The sequence below is a fragment of the Eretmochelys imbricata genome, chromosome 6, assembly GCF_965152235.1.
Source record: "Eretmochelys imbricata isolate rEreImb1 chromosome 6, rEreImb1.hap1, whole genome shotgun sequence".
In the NCBI taxonomy this organism is placed as follows: Eukaryota; Metazoa; Chordata; order Testudines; family Cheloniidae; genus Eretmochelys; species Eretmochelys imbricata.
The window spans coordinates 94357657-94376437 of record NC_135577.1 but is presented as its reverse complement, the minus strand read 5'-3'; the positions used below and the strand labels follow the sequence as shown (position 1 = coordinate 94376437).

The window sequence follows — 18781 nt, the reverse complement described above, 5'->3', positions numbered from 1 at the left end:
TTAAGATCAAATAAGAAACATCCCAACCCTGAAACTGAACCTGAATGGAACTTTTTCTGAGGTTTGAAAAAGTTCAGTTTCTTTTTTTTTTCTTTTTCACGCAACTCTGCATGGCAGACTTCTGGCTTAGATGAGAAGTGCCACATCATCAGTTAGGAAATATAATTAGGTAGGAGTGATGCTCATCAGCATTTCACCACCAGCAGTGTTTACCTGCTGTCACTGTCTGCCAACCCACCTGCCTGTTTGCCACCTTTGATTCCCTTCTAAAACCCTTCTTCCTCTTTGCCCCACATCCTCCTCCTTTTCCACACAACATCTTCCTGACTTTTGCAAAGAAAAGATCAGCAAAATACAATATGAGCTCCCCCCCACCCCCGAATCCTAAGCAGCAGATCCTTGTTGGGTGCTCCCAGGAAATGCAAAAACCCTGAGCACCTGATACTTCGCCCTAAGGAGAGGGGAGGAGAGACATTTCTTTCTGACCCTAAACTTGGCAATCAATGAACTCCAGGAATGTAATAAAAAATTCCAGTAGCAAACTATGTAACTGTATTGATATTGCAAGGTGCACGAGGATCCAAGTGACTGTGGATACAAAATATGACAGCAACAAAAACTAACTTCCCTTTGCTATCGTTAGTTCTTCCCTAAATTTAGTAACGAGGGAAAATAAAAGGTGAGATGTGATCAGCCCTTGCAACCTTTCTCCTCTTCCACCACTTTGAAGCTATCAGCCTCCTCTGAGTTAAGGCTAGCTCTGATTTCTTCCCTTTGATGACCCCCTGTGTAACTTCTCCACTACGCTCAGGAATGTATAAATCTGCAATTCAGACATGTGGAAAAGGCCAGGGCATCAGGGTAGTCATTTGTCCTCTCAATAAGGGTGAGTTATGTCTTCATTTAATTAAGTCCTCCACTCACTCTGCAGTTAAGCTTTATTCACCTCATTTTTTAATGTAACAAACAAGTTTTACGGGTCATTACACAGACTGTATGCCACATGCTGGCTGAACCAGATCTGCTTAGAAAAAAAGGCTTCTGTGATAAGAAGAGCCTCAAATGGCAAATTCATTTGGCTGCAAGCATTTAGAGAATGTTGTGAAATGTATAAATGAAACACAGGTAAATTATACGAGACATCCAAAAAGTACTTTTAAAGCTGGGGTAGATCTCCTTTCTGCAACCTCCTCTCCCTCAACACACATTTAACTGTGGACAAACATCTTCTGAATCTAGAGGTTAGGCAGGGACCAGACAACTCAATGCATTTTTAACTTTCAGCCAAATTTAAACTCAGGTCTCCAGAGGTAGAACTCTGGAGCCCTAAACAACTAAAAATCTAATCTGCACTAGGCTATTTGCTTCCCTTATGGAAGGAAGCTGTTTGTAGAGCCTCAAAGCAATAAATCCTGCAGGTTCATATCTTTCTGGTGGTACCTAAGAGAGAAGCACATAGCTCCGCTTAGCAATGATACCCACTGGGCCAGTTCCCCACTAATCCCTATACATCCATTCTAAAATATTAATTAGGCTAGTTCTTACCTCAGATTCACTTGTGATCTAACTGTTTTCCTTTTGAGGTGAAAGTGGACAGGGATCAGAAGTCCTGCTTGGTAACTAGCCATTCAGCAGATAAGATAGTGGGCTAGACGGAGCAATTTGGTCAGTGTTGCTGCTGAACCAATATCCCAGCATGGGTCTAGGGGCTACTTTACATTTGGGGGATACATCACACTGACTTACTGTAGTCGTTAAAGATCCTCTGACACTTTTCCAAGTATAGGTGTGTATTAGTTACTTTCCCAACACATCAATATATTTGAACTGCCTTAAAGTCACCCAGCAGCTTAATTGGGTAATGTGAAAATCCCCCTTGACTTGGATAGCATTCCCTGTTTCAGTTTGGGCCAGTCAATGTAAACAAGTGGGACTTAATAGTCTTTAATGCATTTATACCCACTTATACGAGGACTGATGGACACTTACTGTTTCTGTGCACCGTTAAACAGCCCTTGAATTCTACCCCAAGTGGCAGCTGCATTTCAGTGGTGGGGAAAATGATGCTTGGCTAGATTAGACGAAAAGATTAGGTATAAAGCACTTTGGGACCTTTGAGGAGGAAAGCTGGTATATAAATATAAGATTTTGTTATTATTAACTCACAGTCATCTTCTGCACAACCAATATTTTATAGTAATAAGTAGTAATAATTGACATTTACAGCTGCCTTCATCTCACAGGGCTTCACAAAGTTATAATCAAAAAGCACCCCTGAAATGCTGCCACCACTGTGGCAGAGAACAGCATCCAACCATACATAGTTGGAAGGAGAGAGAGAATTTTAACAACACCATCATCCATCCATCTTAGTTATTGCTCAGTCATTCATCACCATAGTCTAAGAGCTCCTCTTATGAAAAAGTGCCATGGGATTGTTTATGCCCATGCCGATCCAGCACAGAAAGGACCTCAGTGTTATGGCTCATCTGAAAGACGTACACTTAGTTTTCTAAATGTATCTGCCTGAGAATAATGCAGAACTAAGACTACTGGGATCTAAATCTGTGCTTTGGGGACCATATGTAGCTACAGATTTATAGACTTTAAGGCCAGCAGGGACTATATTTATGTATTCTGGCCTCCTGCATAACATAGGCCATGGAATCTCACACAATACTTGAAATTGTTCCCTCTCCAAGATATACACATACTCCACTTCAAGTGGAAAACCTGCGCGTCTCAGGCAAAAACCATAGCATTGCCCATCACAGCATATCCAGGGGTGGGGGGCGATCTGGTATTACTACATACAAATTGGCATGTTGAGTAGAGTGGTGCTTGGGAATTTCTTCACAAAACTTTATCCAGAAATGCCACTTCATCATAACTGAAATTTACCATGGAAACGTATTGGGGCCAATAAAATTTCTGTTGGGAAAGTTTTTCAGACTCAGGATGGATTTTCTGATCGAAACCAGAGAGAATAGACCTACCCACTCATAGTGCAGTGGCTGGGACAATCATGTTGGATGTTCCATGATACCAAGTTCAAATCCCTACACTGCCTGGGTCAGGACTTGGATCTGGGTCTCCCTAATCCCAGCTGAGGGCCATAACCACTTAGCTAACGGCTAGTTTGAAGTGAGCATCTCTGTTCTTTCATGAAATATTTAGGAAGGACTAAGTTTTTATTCTGATGAGTAACAAAACCAAATGTCAAAATTTGTTGTGAAATGGAATTCATGTTTTCTGGCCAACCCTAACGTTGAGTGTAACCCAACTTATTCCTCGGATAGAGAGGAAAATATAAGATCAATTCACACACATCCTGCCACATTAAGTATATGCAGTTAATCATAATTATGGTAAATTATGCCAAGCATTAACAGAGGTAATCATAGGGCAATTATATCTTGGTTCATTTAGCAACAGAGACACGAATTCTAGTAAAAATCTGAACTGGCCTTTGTATTCAAAAGACATTACATTGATTTCACCTAATGGTATCTAATAGCAAGAATGTTTAGGACAATTTGGCTTTTGGGGGGATACAGTTTAATGCAAGGACTTGTTTGATTAGTACTATCCTGGTAATTCTATTCCAGTTTTGTGTATGTATGTGTGTGGATTCAGTTCCTCTGAAGCTTGATATACCACAATGTGAAGGAAATGTGCAAGCAAAATGAGTTGCAGTATTAAATTACCATAGTGATCTCTGGTACATTAAGGGAATTCTGTTGGCAATAATAACTGTTAGCTCTTATATAGCACTTTTCAACAGTATATTGCAAAGTACTTTACAAAGGAGGGCAGCAGCACTAGCCCCATTTTACAACTGAGGAAACTAAGGCCCAGGGAGGGAAGGACTTGCCCAAGGGCACCCAGAAGACCAATGGAAGAGCCAGGAACAGATCTCCTAAATCTCAGGCCAGTGTGCTAACCAGTGGGCTATGAATCTTATTAGACAAAAATAAAATATTAATTTATAGCGTTTTAGATTTCATACCATCATTAGCCAATGCCTTTCAGATGCACACCTTGTGAGTGTTATCCAAGCTTTCGTCACCTCAAGATTGGGCTACAGCAGGTTACCTCCTTGGTAAAGCACTCTGAGAGCTACTGATGAAAAGTGCTATATAAGGCTATACCCTAATTACACCCAGAAACTGAAGCTATGGCAGAATGTGTTGTCCTGCTTGGTAAGCAGAGGATTTCACCATAAGCATATTCAGTCACTGCTCCATACTCTGTACTGGCTACATGTGGGTTTCTAATGGAATGTAAGGTATTGGGTTTGGCCTCTAACTCCCTACTTGGCTGTTATCTTAGACCTTAGTCCATCCCGTGCTTTGCTGCACATTGGGCTACCCACATTTGCCATCCTTGCCTGTCAACTGCCCTTCTCTCCAAATCTTCCCATTTCATGTAAAGTGCTTGATGTCATTCAGAACTGTTCGTTTCCATGTTATTCACGGTCTTCCTCTCTTCTTCTTGCATTTTCTGGCTTCCATTCCAGGGCAGTATTTGGTAAGCATTCTTTTTCCATTTTCAGCACATGTCCTAGCCACTGATGTCTTCTTTTATAGATTATTTGTGAGAGGGTGCCTTGTCCAGTAATTTTTCTGACTTCTTCATTTGTCTTCCTATCTCTATACGTTATTCCCAATATTCTTCTCAGACATTTGTGATCAAATGCATCCTGCTTTTGCATATCTTTCTTGGTAAATTGCCATGTCTCACTGCTATATGCTGTGATGGCGCTAACATGGCTGCTACAACTGAGATTAAAATTGGTACGGGAGCAGCAGTCCTACTGTAAAACAGGGAGGGTTTGCTAGCAGACAGTTTCTGTGAGGGGCATGAGGCTTTGGAATTCATTCCCCCTTGGTCCATAATTGCCTGATTCTGATGATTTTCTGGGCACATTGTTCCAGGCATTTGGAAATAAAGAGGAATAGTGAAGGGATGGAGGAGTGAGTGGGTGGGGGCATGATTTGAGCTTTTGAATTGCCTGGCTCATGGGTGGTGGGTTATGTTGAATAATACTGCTGCACTTACGGTAATATTTGCACTGAATTCTTGTGTCATGGATGCCTACTGAATGCAGACAGGTGCCCTTTTTAGCATTCTTACAAATATAAGGCACCATTTCTTTTGACAAAGCTGCAGAAAAATGTGACACCTGGAAAAATTCAAAACTGCATGGATTGGTGCATAGAGCTAAGAAACTAGAATAAAACCCAACATATCTTTTAATTTCTGTTGCTGCCATGGGGGAAATCTTGGACCTATTATAGTCCTTGGGAGTTCTGGTGACTTTCAGAATTGTAGGATGAGTCTTCCATTCAGATGCAGGGGTGGCTCATTTTATTTATTATCTGTTAAAAGCCAATAGTGTGATCTACACATTACAAGACCCAGTTGAAGCCAGGGTCACTGCCTGGAGGAATTCAATTCTGGATAGGTTCTTATACCTTGCTCATCACCAAAGTATCTGAGTGCATTTACAGTCTAAACAGAGGGAGAAAGATGCAGTAGGGAAAGAAATGCACTAAGTGTCCTAAAGGATGGTGCTAATTTAAAGCATTCCTTATTGTATTTGGTTTTAATAATGGATTGGTGACAGCAATTTTACTAGCAAGGGCTAATGTTTTGGAACCTCATGGAAGAAATGAGTTTTGACCAAGGATTTGAAAGAAAAGATGCTGCTGGGTTCTTCTGACATTTTGGATTGGGGTGTGTGGTATCTGGGTTTATTTAGGATCTGAAGCTTCACGCTTACAGAGCAGAAAACAAAGTATTAGAAGTGAAAGACAGAGACGCTCTAGTAGATCACTGAATGAGCCCCAGTTAGGGCAGCCCCCTTGGCCAGGTAAGTATAAACGTGAGACTGCAGTGGATAATAACCAGAACTCCAGGAAGAACCCGTTTGCAGAGAACAAGAAAGAAGGATAACACTGCGATGGGAGGCTTTCGTTAACACTAGACAAGCCCCGGGTTGTGGGGAGGTCTGGTCCCACTGGCTATGGGAAAGCTGGGCTGGGGTTTAGGACTGCAGATGTGCGCCAGGCAGGGGAAAAAATTATTGTGATTAGGAAATGGTTGAAAGGAAAGTAAAATGGGCTCCCTCCACTCACAGCCATGTGAATCCTGGCAGAAATAGAAGCAGCTTCTGCTCTGGGTCTGGTCAGCCATGGGACAGCTACAGGCACTGGTAACTGGCTAGGTGCTGGTAGAGCTGTACTGGTTAGACTGGAACAGATAACTCCCCCCCACCCCCTTACAATGGTATTCTAAAAAAGAAAAAAAAAATCTATGTATGAAAATTTCCACTTGGCTCAACTTCTTTTAAACTAACACACTCAATGTTTATGGGAAATAAATCCAATCCCAATATTTCTATAGAGATCAGATCACAGATGTTAGAGATGGAAAATATATTTCTACATCTTTATCTTATTATCTATTCCATTCCCTCCTGCCTCACCACCAGGCCAGGATTATTCCCTACAATATGTTTGCCAGTGCGTTGTGCAATCTGGTTTTAAATGTGCTAAGCAATGGTGGTGCCAGAACCTCCCTGGGGAGACTAATCCACAATTCAATAGGTCTCATACTTACGAAATTTCTCCGAAATATATTTAATCTTAATTGAAGCCCAATACTCCTAGTTATACCCTCTGTGCATCACCCTAATCAGTTCCTTACCTTTCTCTGTATTTACACACTTTGAATGCTTATGGCAGGGGCAGTCTATTTTTTGTCACGGTCCAAATTTCTTCGTCAACGTATAGTCCAGGTTGGGACTCCAGAGAAAATAATACAAAAATAATAAGAATAATGATAAAAGTAAGTAAATAAAAAGATTTTGCTGTCCGTTCAAAAGTGTCTGTCTTACAGTCTACCATCATGCTTCCTCTGAGTCTCCAGTTAGCCAAATTATGTGAACTTAAGTCTTGCATTGTTTCCCTCCAGGCTCCCAATCATTTAGGTTGTTTTTTGAATTCCCTCCAATTTAGCTATATCATTCTCATATTTAGGCAACTCGGAACCAAATGCAGTATCCTAGATGAGGTCACTTCTCTCGGTGATGGAATGCCTCTGCTACAAGTTCTTTCTTAGCTCTTTCTTAACTCCTGGTATGCTATCAGAGCAGTCTACACAAAGCTGCTGCCCTAGGAACCATTATGGTATCTGAGCTCAAGAGGACTGGGGCTAGGGTAACCCACACACCTCCTGTGTGTGGTGTTCTGTCCCATCTAGTGGCACCGAGACCGCTTAGAGAGAGAGAGCTTAATGAGTCTGCTCTACAGCTTTAGCTAACAGCCACATGGCTTTTAGTTCATGCAGTAGAGGCTCATGCACTAAGCTCCAGAGGTCCCAGGTTCAATCCTGGAAACCGGGGTCTGTCAGTGTTACACTGGCACTTGTATCTCTGCAGTGCTCTCCTCCTGGACATATGCCAGAGAACAATCACGACCTCCTTCTGGGCGAGGCATCTATTTTCTTTTTAGATAATATTAGCTGGAAGGATGCCAGTTTTGTCATCTTTGCATGTTTGTGGGTGGAATGGTAACAGGACTTTTTGACATGTGTTTTAGTTTGACATGACTTTTATATGCCTCCTAAAGCAAGAGCCCGTCAGTTTCAGGCTTGAAGTCACCTATTCCTGCAGTAGACTGATCCATGGTAGTTTTACGTACCACTGTCGCTACCTGACTGAGTTGCTGTGTGGCATCTGGTGCAGCAGAGGGGCCTGGAATCTCCATCACAATGCAATACTTCTCGAACTTTATTAGTAGCCTTAGTGGCATATGGACCTCATGAATTACTTCACTTACTATGGTTCAAGCACCTTCATGTGGTCTCTGTAAACAGCCACACTGGAGGTCTAGGTATTCTGCCCCAAAGACAATTTGTGAAGTGGCTACTTTTGTCCAAGATTCCATCATGCAAAATTACTCAGAGATCTCCTATCCAAGTAATGACCCAAATGGCTGCAGGAATTTTCACGTGAATGTCACTCGAATAGTTGTGATATTCAGGTTCTGAATACCAGGACATTTGATCTACTCAGAATTCCTGTATGTTCTTGTCCCTAATCATTACCCCCAGAGCAAAGGGATAGGTTTTAAAGGATGTAACAAGAGATGTAACAAATCCATTTTGATAGCAGCAGAAGCAGTTATATATGTTTACATGTGCTTTTATATTTTATAAATATACTCAAATATCAGCCCAGGGATGCACAGGGAGATGGAGCTGTATTTTCAAACATCCATAGTGGTAAATGTTTGAAATTCAGAAGCCCTGCTACTATAACTGACTGCAAGTCAATGGTTATTAAACAAATGATCCAGAAAACATGTGTGGTGGAAAGACTGCAATGGAGCAACAGTCTTGCTTATGGTTTTTTACTAATTACGCCCACTGTATTTACATCTGCTGCTCGTGCTTTTTCAATTTTGCAGGTAATGTGTGATGAAGTGTATATATATCTCAGTGTGGCTGTGGGTACCTATGCATGTGTATATGTAATGCCAGTGTATGAAGGTAAGTATGTGTGAAAAAGAGAGTGTTCAGTATAAGAATGAAGGTATCTCTGTGTGCATGTAAAGATAAGCTTGTTAATGAGCTTTAATGTAAGGGAGCAGGTGTGCATATGTGAGTTTTAAAGAAGTGTGAGTAGAAATGTGATTGTATAACTCTGAGTGTAAAGGTAAATGTAAAGGGTGTGTGTATGTATGTATGTGTGTGTGTATGACTTGAAATATAAATACTGATTTCCCCCTCTTGCATCATAACCTGAAATAGGCAGAAGCTTAAACCGCTGTGGAATTACATTTTTTTTTGTGTTTTTTTTTTTTAAAGCCATGTCTTTGGTTGTGAGGTTCACATATTTATTTATTTTTATTCCTGCTGCCACAAATATAGGCAATGTTCTGCAAAGTGATAGCTATCTGTGAACTCAGCAGCTTCGCCAGCTAGACAAACAGCTTTCAGAAGTACAGCCTGTTGGGAGTGCTAAAGAATTGCCGTGGTCCTGTGCTGAAATAGACTGACTTCATTATCAGACTCAGTAAAGGTTGGAGCTTCACATTTCCTCAGCTCTGCCGGAAGGAAAAACGATACCCCTGGTAACCAAAGAACATTATTAAAGCTAGTTTCCCAAGGAGTTTAATGATAACTAAATTATTTCTCCTTAAGAAAACTAAATTGTGAAGCCAGTTACGTACTGTGTGCTTGACATAGTAAGTCTTTGTATTAGTGGCTATTAAATAGAAAGTCAATTTGATTTTTTATGAAGCAATATATTGGATTAATCTATGGAAGTGTTTTTTTCAGCATCCTTTGAAAGTAAAAATGAAGCCTACTTACTACATTTTTTTGTATGTGAGTGCTTGTCATCATCGGAAAAGACATCTGGATTTAATTATTCATCTGCTGCGTACTTCACAGTTTGATCACATTAATGATTTCATGACAGGGAGAAGCTTAATTGTACCATAGATAGCAACTTCTTATCTTTGGTACATATTTTCCAGCTGATCTTGCTGTTATGAGTAAGATTAAAAAAAGCGTCCACATTCTTTTAGCTACGTGAATGTGCTGATGATTCTTCTCTGAATGAAAACTGTTTCTTAAAATAGTTTTTTGGGGAAAAAGGGGGAAGGTGAGGAATCATGAACAGGAAGAGTTTCATTTACACTAAACTATTATTAGCCTATAATAACACTACAAAGATGCAATGGGATGGATTCTGGGAGGTATTTTTATACCTATGTGAAACTGAAGTAGTTCTACTGATTTACCCCGTGGGCTTACACTTATCAGACTTTGGCGTACTGCCAATAATTATTATGCTTATATATACACAACAGTAGCTCTCAAATTGTACTAAATGCTGTACAAGTCCTCACCAGCAGGAAAAACAGTCCCTGCCCTAAAGAGCTCTCATTCTAAACAAAAGAAGTTTTCATTTGAAAACACAAGTCACAAATAATATTTTACTCTGAGGCGCTCAACACACTTTACAAACATTGATTCACTGAGTTTATCGTCATCTTTAAGAACTCAGGAACTACCATAACAAATCTAGTCCAATATCCTCTCTTCAACAGTGATCAGAACCTGATGTTCCTGAGAAAAATGCAAGAATTCCTATCCTGAACAACTATGGCATAGCAAAAGGTTCCCAACCTATTAAGTAAGTGTTGTTCTTCGAGCTGTGTTGCACATGCCCACTCTACTCTTGGTATCTGTGTGCCCAGCATCCAGCTGTCAGAAAATGTTTCCATCAACAATACCTGCTGGGCAATTTGAGTTCCCTCTAATGCCATGCACCACTGCATGCAGGTATCAAGGATAGAGCTGCCCTAAGCCCACCTCAATTCCTTCTAGCTGCAACTCTGAAGTAGAGGGGTAGGAGGGTGGGTTGTGAAATGGACGTGTGCAACGCATCTGGAAAAATAACCTTGCCCTTAAAGAATATCATATAGGGAGGCAGACATTAAAGCACAAAGCTCTCCTAATCTTTTGGCAGACGTGATGGCAACCAAAAATGATACTTTCATTGATAGATGCCATGGAGAGCAAGTAACTAAGGGCTCAAATAGGGGATCCATAAATCTTGAGTTTAATATTAAGTTTAGATCCCACAGGAGAATGGGGTCTTGCACTTGAGGATACAATTTGACAAAGCTTCTCAAAAACCTAAAATTAGAGAAAATAGAGCAATTGTCCACTTCAGGATGGAATATTGAAATAGCTGCTAGATGCATTTTGATTGAACAGTTTAACGTTGGCATTTCAGGTACAACAAGAAGCCCAGAATATTTTGCGCTGAAAAATGGACAGTGATACTCCATACTGGTGAGAACAGATGGAAAAACATCTCCACTTAGAGAGGTAAGTAGCTCTTGTAGAAGGATTTCTACTATTTAGCAGGATCTCTTGAACCTCTTTCAAGCAAGACTGCTTTCTAGTATCTAGCCATCATGCATCCATGCATTAAGTGAAGGGATTATAGGCCTGGATGGAGTAGGCGATGATATTGGGAGATTAGGTCCGAGTCTAGTGGAAGTAAGATTGGAGACGGACAGCGCCAGGAGAGTGAAGAACCAGTGCTGATGGGACCACACTGGGGCTATGAATATGACGTTTGCTTGTTCCTGTCTTATCTTTAGCAATATGTTGTAAATGAGCAGGATTGGTGGAAACGCGTGGAGGAGCCTGTCTCACCACACAAGTAAAAACACGCCTGTCAGGGAACCCAGACTGTGAACCCCTAGGGAACAGAACTGCTGCCACTTTATGTTGGTACTTGTTGCAAACAAATCTATGTGGGGAAATGCCTACCACCAGAAGATATATTTGATCACATCTGGCTAAAGATACCACTTGTGGTGCCTCATAAATGATTGGCTCAGGCAGTCTGCTAGGTCCTTTTGGACCCCTGGAGCTATCATCAGCAATACAGAGCTCCCACAGCAGAACTGCCTGTTGGCAGAGTGGAGAAGAGCAGGCTCCTACATTGCTGTGGTGTTGTCTGTGAGGACTAATAGGCTGCTCCCCTTGATCTGCAATAGAAATACTTGGCACATCAGTCTGATAGCTTTCAGTTCTCTGACACTGATGTGTAAAGCTAAGTCTTCTGAGGACCATAGGCCCTGACTCTGTGGAGAACCCAGACGGGTTCTCCCTATCCCAGGGCAGATGCATTTGACACTTGCATGAGCATTGGTTGCAGACAGGCAAATGGAATGCCTACACATACATTGGCTGGATTTGAGCACAAATCTAGGGCGGCAACCACATGAGAGGTCACCCTCACCATTAAGCCTAGCTGATGGCAGCTCAGCACATAGACCGGTGCCAGACAGCCCTGCAGAATTCTGAGGTGTAGTCTGGCATATTGAACCATGGAAGTACAGGAGGCCATGTGCTCCAGAAGCCTCAAAAAGTTTCATGCTGTTGTGACCAGCTGAGTCTTCATATCTATAATGATTGATCAAATTGCCTGGCACCTCAAGTACAGAAAAAAGTCCTGGCTTGAGACGAGTCCAGTACAGCCCCCTATAAACTCAATTGTCTGGACCAGAGATAGGAGAGGTTTTTCTGCATTGATTAACAATCCCAGAGCATTGAACATTGCCTGGATCAGGGAAACACTGCTCTGTATTTGCAGTTTGGATCAGCCTTTGACAAGTCAATCATCTAGGTGGGGTAAACTTGAACTCCTAATCTTCTGAGGAATGCAGCGAGTATTGCCATGACTTTTGTAAAGATCCTGGGAGCTGCTGACAGGATGAAAAGTATTATGGTGTACTAGTAATGATCTTGATTCACCTGAGATTGAAGGTACTTACTGTGAGCCTGATTGATTGCCACATGGCCATAGGCATTTTTTAAGTTGAAGGCACAATACCAGTCTCCAGGAAGGGGACAATAGAAACTAAGGTGACCATGTGGAACTTAATCTTTTCAAGAATTTATTGAGTTGACACAGGTCTGAGACACACGTCTCCTGCTTTGTTTTTGGGCTTAGGAAATAGCAAGAATAAAACTCCTTCACTCTGAGACCATATGGAACCTCCTCTATGGCTCCCATCTGAAGAAGAGATTGTACCTCCTGGGACGAGGCATTTCTTGTGAGAATGGTCCCTGAAAAGGGAACAGGAGGGAGGCTGAGAGGAAGGGGTAGAAGAAAACTGGATGGAATATCCCACTTCCACGGTAGTCAAGACACACCAGTCTGAAGTAATTCAGAACCAGGCATTGAGGAAGTGGGACAGATGGTTTGCAAAGGTGGGGGGAATTTGAGTCTGGAGAGATGGAGACCAGTATGGTGACCTCAAAAAGCCTGTCAAAATAACTGCTTGGTACTTTCCAGGTGTCTTTAAGGGCCTGGAGCTACAGCCAAAGCAGCAGTCAAGCACCAGCAGAGCCTGTTGGTCAGCGATTCAAAGCTGCAGACCCCCGGTTGAATAAATCTTCCTGCCAAATCAGTCCAGTCTCTTCACATACTTTGATTTGGGTGGTAGCAGCCTGAAGCCCTTGAGCCTCTCTCTCATTGGTTGCTGTCATGACTAATGACCCTGGAGGTGGGTGGTACTCCAAACCTTGGGAGGTAGTGAAGATGGGTTCTGCCATTAGGCTTTAATATTGCCTCATTCAGTGGCAGAGCCACCCTGGATGAACCTACAGTTGTTGAAATGTTCACCAGGCAATGGATCTCCCAAATACCCTTGTGGTAAAGAGAGATTCAAAGAAATCATTCTGCTTCTCTGCAATAAGTTCTTTGCCAGCCTAGTTGCTCCATTTACTCCTTGTAGTTCAGCTGACACAATCATTCTTTCCTAGGCTTCCTGCTTCTAATATTCCTTGTGAGGTGAGTGTTATCCCTATTGTGTAGACGGGGACATTGAGGGACTGTTAGAAGAAATGATTTGACCCAGGTCAGACAGCAAGTAGGTGGCAAAGTTAGTACTATAACGCAGGAAGCCTGACTCCCAGTCCTTCGCTCTAACCACTAGCTAACATTATCCAAATAAAAATAGATTGTTCTAGGAAAAGTGTCGAAGATTAAGGAACTTCTTCTCTGGGATGGGAATCAGTCACTCAATCTCAGGAAGCTAGGCTGCACTGCGTGACTAACAACATCGCTTTTATTCCCCATAATTTATTGTGGGGAAAAAACAAAATGATTGCTTTTCTGAAAGGGAGCATCATCTGCTTAGAGCAGGTGACTGGGAGTCAGATCTCCTGGGTGCTATTTCTGGCTTTGCCACTGACTCACTGTGTGACTTTGGGTGAAATAGGCACAGGAAGGATTTCCTGTGCCTGTTTTCCCATCTGTGAAAATGGAATCCATACCTACCTCCCAGCCTGTATTGTAAGAATGCCTGAATGTATGTATATTGCTTTAAGATCCTTGGATGAGAGGGCTTATTGTCATTAAAGATGAAACACCTTTCCCTGATGCAACACTGTACCAGTCAGCTCAAGGGCCCAGGAGCATTGTTTTCGGTTCCTCTGCCTGAGACCCAGCTTTGATCTTGGGAGGAGTAAAGGGGGTTTCTGCTCTCATTAGGCAGGCTGTCATAGCAATAGAAGCAATGAATCCATAGGAGGAGTTCTGCAAATGGTCGCAAATTACACTCTCAATCCATCACCTTGTCTTTTACTTAACTTGCTGAACAGAATTATTAAAGCTCCTGAGGGGGTTGTAGGTCACTTTCCCCAATGGGTGACTGCAGTCATAAAGAGGGGGCAAGAACTGGCGTTGCAGAACTGGCTCAGAAAAGAGGAGATCTAACCTGCCAAATTGCCTGTAGAGAAGTCTTTGGAGGAGTCTAGCTCCTCCCATCGAATATTCCTTCCAAAATGCCTTGCCACAGGTGAGAGAAGGGATGAGAAGATGCAAAGCCACTCTCTTAGGCACTTCTATGTCACTTTTCATCCAAGGACCTCAAAAAGCTTTGCAAACATTAATTAAGCTGAACAATATTCCTGGAGGCAAGTATCATTACACTTATTTAATGGACGGTTAAATTAGGGCAGAAAGAGGTTTCGTGAGTTGCTCAAGGTCACAAAGCAGGTCAGTGGTCAGTGTGATCTAGAAATAGAACCCAGGAGTCCTGACTCCCATTCTGAACTCTGTACAACACTCCCTTTAAAACCATATATACAGCTATTCTCTGCTTATCCAGGGGTATGGGTGGAAGCTTTTCGTTCAGTCCTACACCTTTGTTCATAAGATAAATTCCCATTAGGCCTGATTATGAAAAATGCTGAGGGCTCTTTACATGCTTCAGGAAACACTCAGCACCTTGCAGGATGGAATCCTCTTTCTTAGATACCTAGCTGGTGGTCTTGCTTGTGTGCTCAGCGAGAAACTGATCATCAGGTTTGGGGTCATAAAGGAATTTCCCCTGCATGAGATGGGCAGGGACCCTGGAAGTTTTCACCTTCCTCTGCAGTATGGAGCAGGGATCACCTGCTAGGATCATCTGGGTATATTTTCCCTAATCCATTTCCTGCCACTACAAGGGCCTTAGGCATTGGTGGCACCTCAGTCTCTCCTGTTCTCTGATTGCCAGTTTAGTCTCCTAAGGTCTGAAATGCTTTAGTTTAACTACAATTGTTGGGCTCAATAGAGGGGTATTTGAGTGAAATGTAATGGCCTGTGTTATGCAGGAGGTCAGATTAGATGATTTAATGGTCCCATCTGACTTTAAACCCAGTGACACTATTAATCCTTTGACAGAGGGTAGGAGCTGTACAGGTTGGCTAATACCTAGCCTTGAAACTTCTTTTAATATTGAGAAAACCAGTCGTTGCAACCAAAATGCACAAACCCCAGTCAATTATCTAAACTGTCTGCTTTCCCTTCTCCAGAGATCTTGCACTCCTCATTTTGGTTGCCCCTTTCTTTGTCGACCACAGGACTATAACACTTTGATTTTCACATTTGACTTCTCTGGTCTCCCTGTGCTTCAAAGCTGTGCAGCCCTCAGGCATTTATGCTGGCCTGAGACCAAGCCAGACTTTAATGCTTACTGACAACTGGGGATGTGCAGGCTCAGAGAACACTCGTCCTCTGCTCTCAGATCCCTTTATTAAAGGGAAAAGGGCAAGTTGTCAGATATGAAAAATGGGAATGGCGACAAGGTAAACTTTGAAAGCCACCATGCAGAGAAACAGCAAATTCCACTTTGTCGGATTGAAAGAATCCAGTTGACAGCCTACATTCCTATCACTTTATCCAATCCCCACCCTCAATCTTCTGTTAACAATCTCACCAAAACTATAGGAAACACAGGGTTTGTCAAAGCAGTTCTGTCTACTAGTCCACCTAGTTTGGTATCCTGCCTCCTTTGCTATGGCATCAGACCACTGGTCCATCTAATCCAATATCCTGCCTCCTGCAGTACCTGATCAGATAATCTGGTCCTTCTCAGCCAATATCCTACCTGGCAATGACCACCACTCCACAAAATCACTCTGCTTACTGTCATCCCTCGCTATGTTAGGTCTAATTTTTATGTTAAGCTCTTTGGGACAAGGACTTGTAGTTTGCATTTGCCTATTAAGTGTCATTCACACTGAAGGCACTGTCTGAGTTTAAATAAATAACACATCCAATACTGTGCATGTTGGGAAAAAAATCTTCTTGACCTCTGCAGGTGAGCAAAACAAGAGAATTGATTACACTGCAGAGTGCATAGCTACAAATGTTGCTTAGTGATCATGAAATTATCCAGCACTGTCACAGAATACGGCAACAGAATTTGTCTTGATGACCTCCTGAAGCTAAGATATCAAGAGACCTGGCTAGAAGGACCTGCCTGTTTACTGATCTTGTGTCTTTTTGGGTGTGTCAGTTTCAGCTACCTCCTGCATAGTTTCCCTTCACTAAAAACAATCATCAGAGACATTCAGACTCACAGGGAGTTCTAGAAGCTAATGAAATAACACCAGACATGTTATGGAAACTGTGCTATTTGAAGCTTGTGAATCACCTTTTTGGCCCTTCTTGTTCAATCAACTCACATTCTCTCTATGGGATGCACTGGGCTTCATAGACCAGAAGAATACAATTGAAACTTACTGTCACTCTTCCTCACCACCACCGCCAACTAAGTTAGAATGGAAAATGAACTTGTCTTGAGAGTACCATCACTGCCATCTGTGATGAGGGGAGCTGTTCCAGTTACTAAGTAAATTTGCATGAAATCAGAAAAAAATATGCAAGTGCCCCAAACACCTTTGAGCAGCACCAACAGACCACTAAGGGTCAGTTCAACATTTTATGTTGTGCTAATTGCATCTCAAGATGCCATTGCTTGTAAAGGTAGGTGGTTCTGGTGTTGTTCTCTTGTGGCTCTGTACGGAAAAGACTGATAGATCAGACTATAAGCCAAGATACTGTGGGGGGACGCTCCTCCTCCAGATCTGCAAATAACACCGTGATCCTGACTGGCAGCACCTCTGCTATTTAATTACTGAGACTCCAACTTAGTTCTTTCAATGCATCTCAGTCTAATCTGCTGGATCCCCTACTATTCCAGTCCTGGCTGACTCTAGATGAGAGACTGACAATCATTCCATAATGTGTGTTGCTTCTCTGATATGAATAAGTGCCCAGTGGAGACTTGTAAACGCATCAATTTATTTCACTTGTGACATAAGCTAGTTATTTACCAATATCTCCTGAAGTGAAGAGACAGTGCATTAACCCCATATGTCATCCCCCGACCCTGACCACAGCTAACCATTTCCTCCCATTGCATAATCTAATCTGTACACACAAAAATGCCTTTCCTTAATGGAGCCATGGATCTCAGGTTCTTGTCCTTGGCCAAGGAGACCCCCCACAGGAACTGTACTGCTGGGTCACAGGTGGGCTGGGGAAAGGCGAGATGAGACAGAAGACCCAGAAGATGAAGTCACTTTGTTGCAAAGCAGTGGGAGTGAAGGAGGAAAGTATCCCTTCCCCATTCACCCTCTCCCCATTGCTGGTGATGCAGGCTTGTTGCATGGGCTAAGGTTAAGTTCTTAGTGCAGGGGTGGGGAGGGTGTGGTCAGAGGTCCTGAAATGTGGCAGGTTCATCCACCTCAGATACAGAGGCACAGCCCATAGAGAATAATGACTCTAAGAGGGTCTGCATCTCTGCAGTGTTATGCCTCTGCAGTGGCTCTATAGCTGCCTTGGTGTTTTGTTTTAATTGTTGTTGAACTCAACAAAGAAGCAATTCCTGTTGATTTTTTAGGGAAATGACAAGCACAAGCCAGTGCTGCTGCATGCATTTATTATGGTTAAGATATGTATGTGCATTCATATGTAAATTATATGTGGCCTTTGGGCTCCTGGCAAATCATCAAATCAGCCCCAGTGTCACAAAGTTTGGGAGTCCTTGTGTTAGTGTCATCCAATCTGCCTGTCAGAGCCCTTATATTTCTACAGGGGACTGAGGGGAAACCTCCCTTTCTGCCCTGTATGAGTGATTCATCATTTCATTCTGCTGCAGAATCCATCTCCAAAGGTTTCTGACAGTGGTGTTAAAGACAAACGACAAGGCAGCCATTTGAAGGAAAATCGTTATCTTTCCCCCCTCTCCTTTGTCTGTCCCCACTGGTATCAGCAAAGGAGGTGCATACAGATGGCCTGTATAACTTGCAGAGTTGATGGCACGACTTTGTGACTCCGCTTCCAAAATATCACCCTGCAGCACCCGATACCTTTTAAGAAACATTTGAGTTTTTGTGTTCATTTTAATGTAATACTGACAAAGGTGCCATGTTAATGCAGTCAGAGACCTCTAATGACAAAGCAGATAGAGCTGCAAAACCACTTTGTCCCCAACAAACCAATGTGTCTTCACCCTGTGCTGCAGGCATATGCTATAGGTAAGAAGAGAGTTCACTTTTCCTAAACTGATAGAAATCTTGGCCTCTCTGCTAAGGCTGCCAATAAGGGGGACAACCAGTGCCCATTATGGCTGCTTTTATCAGGTGGACACATCTTTGGGAAACCGGGAACAAGACCTATCAACATTTCACATCTTGACACAGTGACAACCTTCAGTGATGACTTTCAGCCTAGACAAGATTTCAGCTAGTGACTTAAGAACTAAAGGCTTCAAATCCAATTACCAATCTCCTAAATCATCAAGTCCCCCATATTTATAATGCCCATTGGGATTCCTCAGAAACAAGAGTAAGGGGTGTTCCTGCTATATATTATGTGCACTAACTGTGATATCTGGAGTAACAC

At 42.4% G+C, this 18781-nt stretch overlaps 1 protein-coding gene across 16 annotated transcripts in view; it reads right to left on the bottom strand.

Annotated features, from left to right (window-relative positions):
- Nucleotides 1-18781, bottom strand: part of NRXN3 (neurexin 3) — a 1334999-nt gene that overhangs the window by 96727 nt on the left and 1219491 nt on the right. For 7 of the 16 annotated variants that reach the window (XM_077820368.1, XM_077820370.1, XM_077820366.1 and 4 more), the window contains one exon: nucleotides 14297-14299. The exons of the other annotated variants lie outside the window; for them this stretch is intronic. In XM_077820368.1, the coding sequence (XP_077676494.1) occupies nucleotides 14297-14299 (3 nt within the window). The remainder of the gene's footprint in view (nucleotides 1-14296; nucleotides 14300-18781) is intronic. 16 annotated transcript variants of the gene reach the window in all.